The sequence below is a fragment of the Melanaphis sacchari genome, unplaced genomic scaffold, assembly GCF_002803265.2.
Source record: "Melanaphis sacchari strain LSU unplaced genomic scaffold, SCAv2.0 Contig1_pilon_pilon, whole genome shotgun sequence".
In the NCBI taxonomy this organism is placed as follows: Eukaryota; Metazoa; Arthropoda; class Insecta; order Hemiptera; family Aphididae; genus Melanaphis; species Melanaphis sacchari.
This window is the reverse complement of record NW_020270976.1, coordinates 6,926,616-6,942,144: the sequence shown is the minus strand read 5'-3', so window position 1 is coordinate 6,942,144 and position 15,529 is coordinate 6,926,616. Positions and strand designations below refer to the sequence as shown.

General features: G+C 28.6%; 1 protein-coding gene across 3 annotated transcripts in view; it reads left to right on the top strand.

Annotated features, from left to right (window-relative positions):
* Positions 1 to 15,529, top strand: part of LOC112593228 (insulin gene enhancer protein isl-1-like) — a 50,640-nt gene that overhangs the window by 25,360 nt on the left and 9,751 nt on the right. For 2 of the 3 annotated variants that reach the window (XM_025337583.1, XM_025337585.1), the window contains exons 3-4: positions 1,095 to 1,308; positions 9,871 to 10,250. In XM_025337583.1, the coding sequence (XP_025193368.1) occupies positions 1,095 to 1,308; positions 9,871 to 10,250 (594 nt within the window). The remainder of the gene's footprint in view (positions 1 to 1,094; positions 1,309 to 9,870; positions 10,251 to 15,529) is intronic. The other variant, XM_025337584.1, reaches the window with a different exon arrangement.

The window sequence follows — 15,529 nt, the reverse complement described above, 5'->3', positions numbered from 1 at the left end:
ATGATAACGCATACGATTTCTCATACCAATATAAAATAATATGTAAATATTGGTATTTACATATTTTTATAATAATAATTCATCATTGCGTCAGTATTAAGTTTTTCCCGCCATTACTCGCGTCGTGTTTGCACATAAAAGACAACACGCGCGGTCTACGCGTTTGTCGTATGTATGTGATAACTGATAAAATATAGACACACACGCACACACATATAGTATAACCAACCTATCTTATATATATATATATATATATATATAATCATATATTATCATATATAATATATCAATGTAATAATTCAATAATTATATTTAATTTTAAACTTTAGTTTTAACTACCTACCTATTAAAGTTTTAATTGACTATATGAACTACCGAAAAATTTACTTTTATAATATTTTACTGCTGAAGGTAGAAACGAGCTATCATATAAAATGACAGAACAATAAATATTATTAATAATTATAAACAGATCTGGGTTAATTTACGTCATTGCAGAAAGTACCTCGTTTTGCTATGAAAATGAGTACTTTTTTAAATAATGAGAGTAATTAAGTGTTAAAATCATTACCACATAAATAAATATTTCCAGCATTGATATAGACTTATTAATATAGACAATATAGTATAAACTTAAAATAAATTGTAATTATTTATGTACCCATCTAATAAATAACATATGCAACGTGTATTTATCCACCAGGTGTATACATTTAAATTATATAGGTACAAATTATAAATTGTGCCTATATAAAGTGTGTTAACGTTTTCGGCATTATATCCCAAATAAACGTTGTTAAAACCAGTAAAAAACATGAGATATTGCAAGTGACATATTTTTATTATACGTCATATACATGTTCTCATATAATACGGGTTTATAGGCGGTAGTAATACGCCTATGTATTATATGTGTGTTGACCATCAACAGCAGGAATGTGTTTTATGTTGAATTGCTCTGCAATGTAATGGATAAATATATTTTACATGCTTGCGTATCACATTATACTCAAAATGTATAAATTATAAATAAATTATATATTTAATATTTCGCAAATTGACATAAACTGCGTATAGATTTTATTTAAAATCAGGTGTCTTGTTGTTAAATTTTTCAGAACGGCGGCGGCTGAGTCTATGCGTGGGCTGTGGCGGTGCGATCAACGACCAATACATACTGAAGGTCGCTCCGGACTTGGAGTGGCACGCGGCTTGCCTCAAGTGTGCCGAGTGCCATCAGTTTTTGGATGAACATTGTACCTGTTTCGTGAGAGATGGGAAAACCTATTGTAAATTAGATTATGTCAGGTAATAACCATAATATATTGTTATATTATAATTACCAGTAAATTAATATTGTAAATATGTTTTACTTGTAAAGTGAACATCTTTACGTAAGTTACGTATTATATTTGGGAATATGGACTTCAATTTTAACTCTATGTATCAATCTCATGTTTCGAAAAATTATAAATAACAACATAAATTAAAGATAAAATTTAATTCATCAATTATACATTTGCTACAAGCCTAAATGATATGATGGCTATGTTAAAAATATATTATCTTATAATATGTAAAGTATTATCTTATATTAACTGCAGTTATAAATATCGATGAAATAACCAACACATCACATATATATTATATACAAATGCATTTAAATAGTGCTTGTATTATCATATAGTGTTATACAGTATCGTTACAAATCTGATGAGCATTAATGATAAGATTAAAATTGTATGTAATTTCAATTAATTTTGTAACGCAAATCTTAGTTGACTTGTATACAGGTACCAATACTTAAAATAATTGATAAGTATAAGTATATGGGTAGTATAACATCATACTTAATATTATAAATTTATAACGCATAATATGCGTATAAATATATATACATAAAACAATTATCACATATTATATTTTAGATGTATATTGTATATATAATAATGAAAAATAATTTTAAAATAATTATTTTCTAAAAAGGTGGGGTGTAGTGTATCATCATTTTTTCGACTTTTCCTTTGATCAATTATCGAATAAAATATGCATTAATTTATACATACATATATAATTTAGTATACTGCTTGTATGCATAACGTTTGCCACTAGCAAATTATTTTATAATAATACACAATTTACAATTTAGTATACCTACTCGTACATATTATAATGTATGTATTATATTACACACGTTTCTGATACTATTTTTACGAAGTATAAAACGTAATATGAACGCAGTTAAATTTTAGACCGTTGCATTTTTTTAAATTATTATTATTATTATGGCTATTATTTAAAATCTAATACTGGAAGGTTTTTTTTTTAATCATGAGCTTATATATATTTGTTTTTGAAAACATAAATTATATCATTTTTTATACATCATGGATCATTTTTGATAGAATTTTTATAACATATACATTCATATTTACATTCGTATGTGATGCAGACAGTATGAAAACAAAATAGTTTTTTATATTTTGTTCTGAAATAAGAAAAAAATACATTATAATAATAATTTTAATTACGTATGTGTGCGTCACGCTGTATCTAATGTCCTAATTACTAGGCGTAATACAAACTAACAATAAACTATGTTCCATAACGACGTTCGATATTGCGCGTGTAGGTATAATATATAAAAAGACGATAAAGTATTTGAAATTTATTGGTAAATTTAATTTATACAACGTAGTGACTAGGTAATAAATTAAAATTAGTCATCATGATTACTAACTATAATATAGGTATGTAAGTGTATAGATCATCGTCTACATAATGATTTTTTTATCCCTAAAATCTACCTATCCATTATTTGTTAATATTAGTAAAACACTTTAAATATATACAAAATTATTTGCCAAGTTGATCATACTCATATTTTTCTTTAATTATTAAGTTTTATTAAAATTTATATTTTTGGAAATTTAAAGTACATCTATATATCTTAAAGATTATAGAATTTCAGTTACTTAAATTTTTGTACCATTAAGAAGTGTTTAAAGTAACTTGGAAACTATTGAACTATTTGGTTTCAAATTTTCCAATTATATATTTTATATGACTTGAAGAATATTCCTTGCATTGTTTTTAACTTCTTATAAGTTACTATATAAGATAGCTCACATATGAATTTCGTTTTGGCTTATGAAAATCGAATAATTTTCTTGTTTATAATCGTATAAAATTGTAATTGGTTACAAAATTAAAATTAAAAAAAAAAAAAAATTGTATTGACCAACCGGCCAATAATTTGTATTTAATTGTTTATCATTCAAGTATTCAACACAATATTACTAGTAGCTTATTTTATACTTAAAAACTATTTGACCAATTTCGACGAAAATACTAGAGATTGTTCATTGAAAATATCAGGAAAATGTAGAGAGTAGTTTGAACTATGTTCTAAAATATAATGCTCTATTCAACAGGAAAATTACTCATCTAAATCGAATTAATATTCACAAAACTAAGTTTACAGATGTCAATTTGCTTTTGGAGTTATAGATTTATTGAAACCGAAATACACCAATGTAGTGTCGTATTTGATGTTTATTAATTTTTTCCCAATTAAGTTGGGGCTAATAGCTAGTAAATTATTTTATAAATATTAGTTTATTCACATAAACTATTTTTAAATATTAACTATCATTCGTGAATGTAGAATGTTTTCTTAACAATTTTTTTTTTTTTTTTGAAATTATTCAATTTAAATCAATAATCTAATATCTGGTATTTGTTAATATGTAGATATTGATATAAGCATTTATATTAAACATATTATACTTATCTACAGCACTATATTATTATCTGTACATAATATGGTTAGGTAACATAAAAATATAATATACTGTGTATCATACACATATGTAGGTAAATATCAGTGTGGGTATAGCAAGTACGTTTTTTATTTTACAATAAACCAAATTCGGAGTCCGTTATGTAAAACAAACCCGTATATTTTTTTGCTAATTTCCGTGAGCATAGTCATTCGATATTTTTAATACATGATATATATATCATGTTTTTTTTTAATGATAACTATGTGCATTTTGTGACGGACGTCAAATGCATCTGCACGCCTCTTGTTTTCGAATGTCTGTCGATGTTTACACGGTACTCATACCCAATTCTCCCTTTGAGTAAATAAATCGGCTCTGGGGCCTTCCATGACAGATGACATTGTGTCAATATAGGCACACACATTCTATTATTTCCTGCAGCAAGGGTCATACGAATGCCGCCAAAGTTATGTGTATATATGCGGTGCATGTTTTTTTTATACGTATGATGTATATAGCCGTATAGGGTAACGTCGACACTCGACATAATATAGTAATAATAGTAATAATAATAATGTAATATACGATATTCGAAAACCTTCGTACAGAGTTATTCGGCTATAGTTCTATTTATATTTATATCGATAAATCATTTAAAATAATTTGCAAAATATCAATCATCACTCTATACAGTATAATGTTGCACTATTATATTACGTATAATATTATATTATACGTATAGGAATACCTATTTAAATCTAAAATACCAAAAACACTATGTTTTTATACATCATTAATCATCAGCTTGCAGTAATATTTTATATTTGAAACAGTATAGGTTTACAATAATAATAATAATATAATATTTATTTAGGTATTTACTTTAATTGCAGCATTAAAATTGGTTGAAATAACTAACATATATTTATACCTAGTATATTTTTTTATTTTATCACATTGGATGATATATTAATTAATTAATAACTAGGTAAGTATTTATATTCCCTAAATTTAATAATTGTTTGCCATTAATTGTGCTATGGTCAAAATGGCCATCATTTTTTTAATATTTAATAAAACTTATAAGTTTTATGTTTCAACCATTATTGATAATCAATTTACCTTTAGATCTCGTTTTCCTGTTTTTTTTTTTTTTTTTTTTTTTAATTGTATCTATTTAGTGTATAGGTATTATAAGGAGATAACTTTCTGTTACAGTTTTTATTTTTTCCATTGATAAATAATATTTTAAAAATGATATGAAATACTAATTTTCCTCAATAAAATTAATAAAAATGTTAGAACAGTTTTTATTCTTGAAAGTTATAATGCAATCAAAAAGACTATTACCATAATAAACACTGGCAAAACTAACATCAATCTAAGTCATAATCTATTAAATTAAAAGTTGATTTACAACAATTAAATCTTGATACCACTTTAATAATTACTGGCTTTTTTTAAATTTTGATTAGGTTGATTTTTTTCAGTCTTAGGCAATAATCATTTTATTTATTTTTTATAAACTGTAATTTTATCATAGTAAAACAATAAATTTTCTAATACATGTAATGTTATGTAACGATTTAATTTTAGTTGTCAACAACTATTGGGTTGATGATTGATTTATCATATAAAACAAAATAAATAAAGTACTTCTTAAAGTTATTTATAAAGCATCCTGCAAAATATCATAAATTAATTTTTATAATAAGTACACAATACAGAGTACAGATCACTGAATTACGTAACTAATACTATACTTGGAAGACAGATAAATCTATATATAGTATTTATTAACAAAATCATATTATAATAAAAAAATATAATAATACTGTTATATCCCAATATTGTCTTTACATGTCATTTGAAAATAATGATTATTTACTAATTATTAATTTGATTTCTTAAAAATATAACTTTGTACCTATTACTATTAAATGTTTAGTTACAATTTATTACATTGTTAAATCCACTTTACTATTGATATAAAAATTTAATAATTAGGCTTATTTATATAATATATATATATATATATGTATATTATAACCTATAGTAGGTATATTCTGTGTACAATGTACAATCCACCTACAATTCTCAGAGTGCAGAGTACAGATTACTGGATTACGTAACTAATACTTTGTAGGCATTAAACCTATATTATCTGGCTATCTAGCATTTATATACAATATGATAGTATGAAAAAATGAATTACATTATATCTCTATATTGTCTCTATTATATGTAACATTTGAAAACAATAATTGTTTATAAATTATGTATTTGATTACTTAAAAATATAACTTTGTACTTCTATTAAATGTCTAGTTACATTTTATTTCATTGTTAAATCTACTTTATTATTGATATAAAAATTAAATAATTAGACATATTCATATATTTTATAATCTGAAATATGTTTTGAATAATATACAATGCACATAACTATTATTATAAAAAAATATTATGCTCTATGCTATTTAATATATTGTATAATGTTGAGAATTTTTTAAATATAAATTTTTATGATAAATCTATTTACATTAATAATTATTATTAATCTAATTTGTCTTGAAAAATTCGTAATCAATGAAAGACTTAAATTCTACAAATTTTTATCAATATTTTACTGTAAGCTACAGTATAAACTATTGAACCAAAAGAAAATTTTCCTCTAAGAACTTCTGTTTTTTTTTTTAAATGTATAGGCGCTCACGTATTATTAATTAGTGATAAATAATCACTAATAAGAAATCTGTACTATCTGTAATAGCAATCAGTATACCCTCTATTTATGGTAGTAATTCATAGCTTCAAATTTTGAGCTTAGTTATTTTATATACAATCAGAATCTATAATAATTATTTATTTATATTAACATATTTTAATTTATAGTTGATATATATATGTTAAATATATGGCTAAAAAATTATCCTAGATATAATTGGACTATATAATTAATGTCTAATCAACCTTAAGTCTCGTAAGTCATTATTATTGTTATTATTATGAATTATCATTTTGAAATTATTAAAAATACTGATTCTGTAAATATCTATAGATATAGACATCTTACATATACTAGGAATATTATTTTTATGTTATTCAGAGTATGTAGGTTAGGTACGTAATATATATGCCTTAGCTCATTATTTGTATGATATCAGTAAATCGGTTAGGTTAGGTGTTTTTAATTCGTAATTGTTCCTTATGATGTTGATAATTTAATAATAATAAATATTATTATAATTATTATAACATTACATAATATTGTCATGAAAAATTTCTCAAAATTAAAATCAATTATTACATTAGAAATAATCAAGAATAATATTAGTATAGCCAGTAGCCACCATCAATCGCATATAGTAAGTAAACAAGTAATAAATTACTATTACTTAAATATTTAATACTAAATATAAAGTAATCATTATTAACTTTGTATAAATACAAGTTATTATATTATAGTTACAAGGCATTGCAAATAATGACAAGTACTACACCTTAGGTTGAAATTAAAAGTAAGAAATAGACTTTTATTTTAATTTATTGGAAAAATAAGTTTCAAGAAAAAAGTAAAATATAATAATAATGATAATTAGAGCCTTTCCAAAAAACTGTCAGCAATTTTTCAACAAAAAATAAATAAAGTAAAAACGAGAGGGGCTCAATAAGTGGTAAAGATAAATTTAGGTTTATGAATGAAATCACATTTGAAATACTATATTTTGGTATCAACAATTATTACATAAGTCATAAAATATATCATGAATTTTATATAATTTATAGTACTCGTAAATAATTATATTTACCTTTTATTAATTATATATTATTTAATAGGTTTAACTAATGATACGTGTAATTTTGGCCCTTAAATAATATATTTTTGTTGTAAGCTACAAACCATTTGTATGACGAATCCTTTTCTAACTTATAATTTATTCTTTTCTGTTGTCTAGTTGAAAATTATTCTTCGCTTACAATACCTTTTCAATTTTGATGAGATGCGTTAACTACTAAAATTATTGAATGCGACACATTTCGTGCCACAATAATAAATGATGATGCTTGATATTCGGCGTTCAATCGTATGATTCCTATATTATGATAAATGTTTAAATTTGAATAACCCGTTTCGTTTTCCTATAAATTATACATTTATACTGCAGATGCATCATCATGACACAAACGCATTTTTAGTATGTTTTATTCGATCGGGTCACTCATAAAGAATTATACCTAGGTATTTAACGATATATTTGACTGATGTTTTTCATAAAATATTTTATATTATTTTATTATTATATTAATAACGAATAAATGGTGCTAAAAGGATACGCGTCAACGAAACTTAAACGTACTTCATTCCGTCTCGGTGTTTATATACGTTTGTATAATATAAAGTATACATATACATATATATATATATATATATATATATATTGTATGTATATTGTATATATATATGCATTATTAAATATTATTATATGGATAGAACCGAACTGCGCTTCTGCGTTACACTTAATAAGACTATATGGCGTTATATTGCGGAGTACCTACGTATTGTGTACAGTACATATAATATAGAATCCATTAATCCTGACATGGTGGTAATGTGGTAAGTACTTACATAATATATAAGATCGTGTAAAACGATTTATTTTTTTCGCACTAGTACGCGCGTGTTTGTTTACCAAGTCGACCGTAAATACAGTAGTCGCGATCACGATATACATATATAATACTATAATACAACACACCTTTAGATGATCCGCATGGCATTGGTTTTACTTAAACCCGATGGTTGCGGTGACGACACACGTGTTTTCGGTTTCTGAAACAGTACTTATTAAATGTACGTGTAGTGTTTATAGTTTTTTTCGTCCTGTACGATCTATTTATGCACGTGTATATGTATATTGAACGCGGGATTTTAAAACGCTAATTGTGGATTGACATGTTGTTTATGTAATATTTTTAAAATATTATATAAATCTCGTTGGGTGGCCGAAAAGAGATCCGATATGTCTCGGCTTCCGCATGTTTTTCGTCGTATATGTATGCTCGACGCACTTGTCAATACTACAAGCGCGTCGCGCTGCGACGGCGGTTAAACCTTTTTTTTTTTTTTTTTTATCAAAGACAACCTGTCTGCTGTTTTTTTAAATATCTCCCTCGAACGAAGCGATGACGACAACTGGTGAGTCGTGCAAAAGATTATTATAATAAATTTGTAAATCTGTCTGGAACACGAACACATAATATATTAAGTATACACTATATCTATAGAAGTTGATTTGGGTTTTCAAATATATTTGTACCTATCAATTAATAAATATAAATTATAATAACTTGATGCCGGAGAGCGTACAAAAAACTTGTCATAAGGAGCAATTGTAAATAAAAAAAAAAAATATAAATTTAAACTTTTAATACGTATTGGTATTATTGCGCTATTTTACGTGAGCAGTTGTCTTGTAGTATAGCCGTATAGGTGTATGATTGGATTCCTGCAAGAGCAGTGTACAATTTAGTATCAATTTTTTCAAGTTTAAATACATAAACTGATATACTCTGTAATGCAATTTCGACAAATATTTAATACCTATAAACTTTGTAGCACTACGTAGTGTAAATACTTATGATAGAATAATAATATACAATAATGCAATTGATGAACATTTATTTTGTAATAAACCTGGTTATAAAATGTTATACATAAGCTTCGTATTAAAGAATTTAATTAATCATATGTTTATTTTAATTTTCTCAAAACTTAAGGTTTTTTTACGCATCAATAATGTTTTACTATACTCGATTATAAAGCAAGTTGTGGAACTCTTTTGACGATTTGCTGACTAAGTTTGATGACGGGTGTCTCGAAAAGTCGGTTTGTTCGTTAATTGAGTTAATTTAAAATTCATTAATCACGATTGGATTGCGTGAATATAATGTTATGCGTTATGACAAGAATATATATTATTAGTTATTACATGTATATCTTAATTATTTTTAAATTATCGGATGTCGAAAATTAAATTTGTTTCTCATCTCATCATCATAGTAACAATTTTTTTTTTTCTAGATTATTTGGCACCAAATGTGATAAGTGCAACCTGAGCTTCGATCGGACCGAACTCGTAATGAGGGCCAAAACTAAAGTTTATCACATGGAGTGCTTTAGGTGCAACGCGTGCAGCAGGCAGCTCATACCCGGTGACGAGTTCGCGTTGCGCAACGATACGCTGCTTTGCAAACAGGACCACGACCATCATCCGAGCGTGAACGGTGGTGGTGGAGGTGGTGGCGGCGGCGGTGGTGGTGGTGGCGGTGGAGGTGGCGCCAAGAGTAAAATAGCTGCTCAGCTGCAGCAGAGCAACGAAAACAACAACAACAATACTGCGCTGGCCGATCACAACACTAGCAGCACCAACTCATTGCACCACAACGAAGGGTCGAATTCCGGTAGGTACTTTCACGTGGAATTATACCAGGGTCTTGTTAAATTTTCGCCACTATGTGAATATAATTATATTTTTGGGAGGCTTACAAGTGATAAATATTTCGGTGCCGTGGCAGAAAGAAAAAAGTATAAGTATTTTGTGGAGAAATGTGAATTGTAGATTCCTGTAATCCTGTATAATATATTAAAAGTTATTTAGCCGAATCAAATAATTAAGAATCCAAATTGATATCCGAAACACGATATTTCACAAAATTCGTATGTCGTCAAAAACAATATATTAATTTAATAACACGTTGAAACCGTGTTACGTAGGTACATAATATGTATTTCCAATTACACAACGCCGGGAGCGACAACAGTGTGCCGCACAGTGTGTGCCCAACGCAGGGCATCAGAGTTACATCTTTATAAAACGCCGCCCTTGGGTTTTATATTGTGTCATAATATATATAACTTGTATAGTACACTATATATATATTGAGCTGTGCAGCTAAATGTATAGGTATATGGATATACAGGTATAAGAGGCGGTAATAACCTACGTGGCGCAAACATACTTTGATGAAAGTGTAAAGGGTGGAATATATACCGTCGAGCGGTAGTGAGTGTTGATCGCGAGGACAGTATATATATATATATATGTGTGTGTGTGTGTGTGTGTTGGACGAGTCATTAGCCTAATGGAAACACCGTACGTACACGTACGTCACTGCAGGACATCGTCCACCCCAATCACAGCGATTTATATGAATGTATATAATATACCGTTTCATGTGTTGTTGGCGCAATAAACACATATCTCCCTCATTCTCTGCTCCTTCCGTATCGTTAAACATATATATGTAATATTATTTTTGAATATTGTGTGTAATCTGACGATCGAAATGCCTCCCTCACTCTCATCAGAAGCATGCATTCAAATCAAAAAATACGCTACACTCTTTTAGCAATTTTATTAGAGAAAAGTGAACGCCGTACCTACAGTATAATTATTCTGTATAATATTTAAATAAAGTATGTAGAGATATTATGCATTGATAACATTGATTGTATTGTACTACTGTAGTAGCTAGGCAGAGTAGATGATATTCGTGAGGGATTTGTGACTTAAAGGTTTTAATATGAGGAAATAAAGTTCGTGAACTTTAAATAATTTTACTATTTCAGTAAATTTTAAGAGTATGATTTTATTACTATACAGAAAAATATATTATATTATGATGATTGCATCTTTCAATTTTTAAATTAACTATATATACCTACTAACTTATAATAATGTAAACATATATACATCACGTATAAGCTATACTTAATGTAATACATGGGTAGGTATATAAAAAACGTACAATAAACATGCTATTTATAAGTCATAGTACTTATATTTATTTTTTTGGAACACGTTATTTTATATACTACATGTCTGTATAGTAGAATGATATAAGCAGATGATATTACATTTATTGTAAAGTGTTGGTAAATTAACTTAAATTTTTAGGTTAGGCGCTAAAGTAATAGAAATATAGTTTTTTCTTCACAAATAGCATGACTTATATTAAGTATTATGGTTTTTAATAATACTATATAGCGATTCAAATACATCTTTATCGTATTTTGAGATTATAAGCCGCGTGGTCATCATTATTCCCATTAATTAAAAGGTTTCAACTATTATTATATCATCATATCACAGATATATTATGATGATTAACGTTTTTATACACAAATATGACGGGACAGCCATAAAAGTTCGGACTTGAGTGTAATGCCCCGCCACTGATAGATGTAGGTACTACGATTTGCGACGGTCAATGTGAACGATCAGTCATTGTTCCATAATAATATTATGATATTAGTTGTATATTTGTATGTATTTTTTATGTATGAACGCACGTTCAAGCAGTATACGTGTACAGCACTATCGATTACGCGTCAACGGGAACTTGACAAAAAAAAAAAAAAAAAAAAAAAAAAAACAAACACTATATATAGTGTATACACGTATGTGCTTTGCAGAAAACGGGGGAAATGCGCCGAGCTGCTTGTCGGGGGAGGTAAGTTTAATCACGTTAAAAGCGTTTTCGGATGGTTCTTAAGGGGTGGCGGACAGAAGTCGTTTTTGTATCCACTGCCACGCCAACAACCCCCTCACACCCCTCGACACCATCCTCATGATCCCCGTATGTTTCTCCGGTCCTGTGGCGGCTAACACAAGCGTGGGCCCGCTAAACGAACCCTATTTACGCCAAACAAACCCTATTCAACTCTGTGTCCCGGACAATATTCACCGCGATGCGTTTATGGCCGTTAACTTCGCTTTTCTACGCTACACACGCACGCACGCACACAGACGCACACACACACAATATTGTATATAGATTCCAAAGTGTGCGCTGCATGTAATAAAATTATCCTTATATATATATAGTAAATCGAGTTAACGTCGCCTCGTCGTGCTGCAGAATATTATACGCGGCGTGTATAGCGTTTTTCGAGTTAAATAATGAGCATTATCGGGTTGTGACTAGAACGCGCAACGGGGTGCAAAGATAAACGATCGAAACGCGAAAATAAAAATATTAAAATCATGTTCGGAACGACGCGTTTGGCATGTTGTCTATATATTATTATATTACAATAATTTTCAAGTGTATACAACACGCTACTGCATCTTTATTGCCACGACTCTGGCGTGATACGTCAATAATCAATCAGTTTATCAATCAGATCCATTACTGCAGTGTTTAAAATGTTTTAGAAGTATTCGAGTTATTAAAATTATTTGCTTAAGAATTTTGTCATGTTTGTATATATACCTAAGGTATATAAAAAGTTTAAAATAAAATAGATAGTATTTTTTAAAAGTGTATTGTATTATACCATCGTTTAATTTCTTCTGCCGGTAAAATAAATTCATCGTAATAATAATATTGTATAAATTATATGTACATACACTAGGCATGCACAAATGTATATATATACATATATTCGTTTTGTTACTTTTAAAGACAAATTATAATATTCTACAGCTAGTGATGATTAATATATAGGTACATTCATATTTAGGTATTCGATATTATTTACGTAATACTGTTACAGTGTTACGGCAATATTATCCTCGAACATACACGATGAAGTGCTTAGGTTTTTTATAATCATTACAATTTCTTAGAACATACCGATATTCATACATGTATAAATATTTTTTATCTGATATAAATGACCTTGAAATGTAAACGCGTACCTTCGACAACAATATTGTGATAATATATAGGTAGGTATATTTAATATATAATATATACAGTGCGGTCCGTAGTGGTGTTTTCCGTTTCGGTGAGTTTCCTCTGTTTTTATGACACGTCGAATGACAAACCATCCTGTATAATATGTGTATATATTAATAAGAAAAAGCAATGAAACTGAGTTGGATTCGAGTGTGCTTGCAAGTTTATTTAATCTTTCATGACACTCAATGCAATTTGATATGATAATCTGCTTATAATATATACTATTTACACGTTCGCCGTAAAAAAGTGAAACGCACAGTTAAATAAAAAACGTCAAACATGACATTAACATATTATAAGACGTATAATACACATATAAATATGTACTTATAGATTATAAATAATAATAAATAATTATTTATTGTAAATTCAGTAATCCTCATTCATTATTGATTAACCTTTTCGAAAAAAAAAATCAAACCGTACTAGTAAAATATTTTAAATAAAATTCAGTTCTTATTTCTTATAGGTATAAATTATACACACTGAAAGTACAATATTATAATAATACTCTACATTACATTAGTTATTTTAAGTATCTTGATTGTGGTTTATTATATAGTTCAAGCTATTCTTGCGACCATCGTAATAAATCTTGCTAGTTAATTATTTTTCTTGTAAGCTTAGAGGTAGATGAATTTAAATACACGAAACGTTGTAAATATATATCATATACATTATACATAAAATACATAATAATAATAATAATATACCACTGTACAGTATAGATATATTCAAAGCTGAGGGGCGAGCATCAGAGTTAACGAGAAAGAATATTAGGCCCCTTTTGCTGGTGTGCTCATTAAAGTCCGGCCCATTAACGGCGGCGGAGCCATTAGAATAATGTTAATTACCGAGTTGTTTACGAGAGAAACTAAACGCGTAGGGGGGGGGGGCGAACACAGCCAGCACCACTATTGATTTTGCACCACTACATTCTGAAACTTTTTTCATTTCTCCTTCCACGTTTAATATTGTTGTTTTTTTGAGGAAGGTATAAAATTATACCATAGCGCACTTGATTTCATTTCAAAACTTTATCCGTAAGCAGATATATTATAAACGAGTGGAATGATTCGGACGTTGATTGTTTTTTTTTTTTTTTTGGTTAAGTTAGTTTTTCAGATTTTTTTCCTTGCTTTGTCATAATATTTAAGCCCAAACACGTTCGTCGTTTTCATACCATTTCATTATTATATGCACGTATGTAGTAATGGTGTATAGAAGCGAACGATGGCAGTGACTACGTGGAGGGCGAACGCACGCAAGGCAATAATAACAATAATAAAATCGTCACGTGTCTGCCGATGCCAACGGTCGCGGAACGTCGGTTTTCGAACACAAACGGTTCCGGACCCGGCACACCGCGCACACTCGATACAACCCTCAATTTGCCTTTTTTTTTTCTTCCTCCGTTATGTCCTACCCCCGTCGCCACGTCCTTGCACGCTTGAAAACCGCACTCTGACCCATGGAAGAAATTGAAAAACGTACCGCAACCGTGTATTATATAGATACACGTATAATAATAATATATTACTCGGCTTAGTCCCCGGGGAAAAATTTTTTCTCTCTCGCGTATAACAGGGAGGGAAAGGTACGAACTTCCACCGACGCTGTCTCTAGGGACGTGATACAAAAAATTGACGTCTCCGACGTACTGAGGCACGCGCGTGGCTTATAATGTGGTTAAAACGCGATAATTTTCAGTTTGCGCCGACGACAATACATGTAATATTTATATTATATATAGTATATAATATGTATACTACAGGGCGCGGTCGGTTGACGTTTCAATCATCCCCGCCACATCACATCACGTGCTACCAGCGCCAGCTATATCATATTATATTTTCCTCATCATCATAATATTGTATTACATTGGCTATACTATATTAATATATAATATAATAAAAATAATATCGCGTTCGGTCATCGACTCCTATATGCACAGGTTAGGACAGTGACGCACGTACTGTGAATTTCTATTTCAA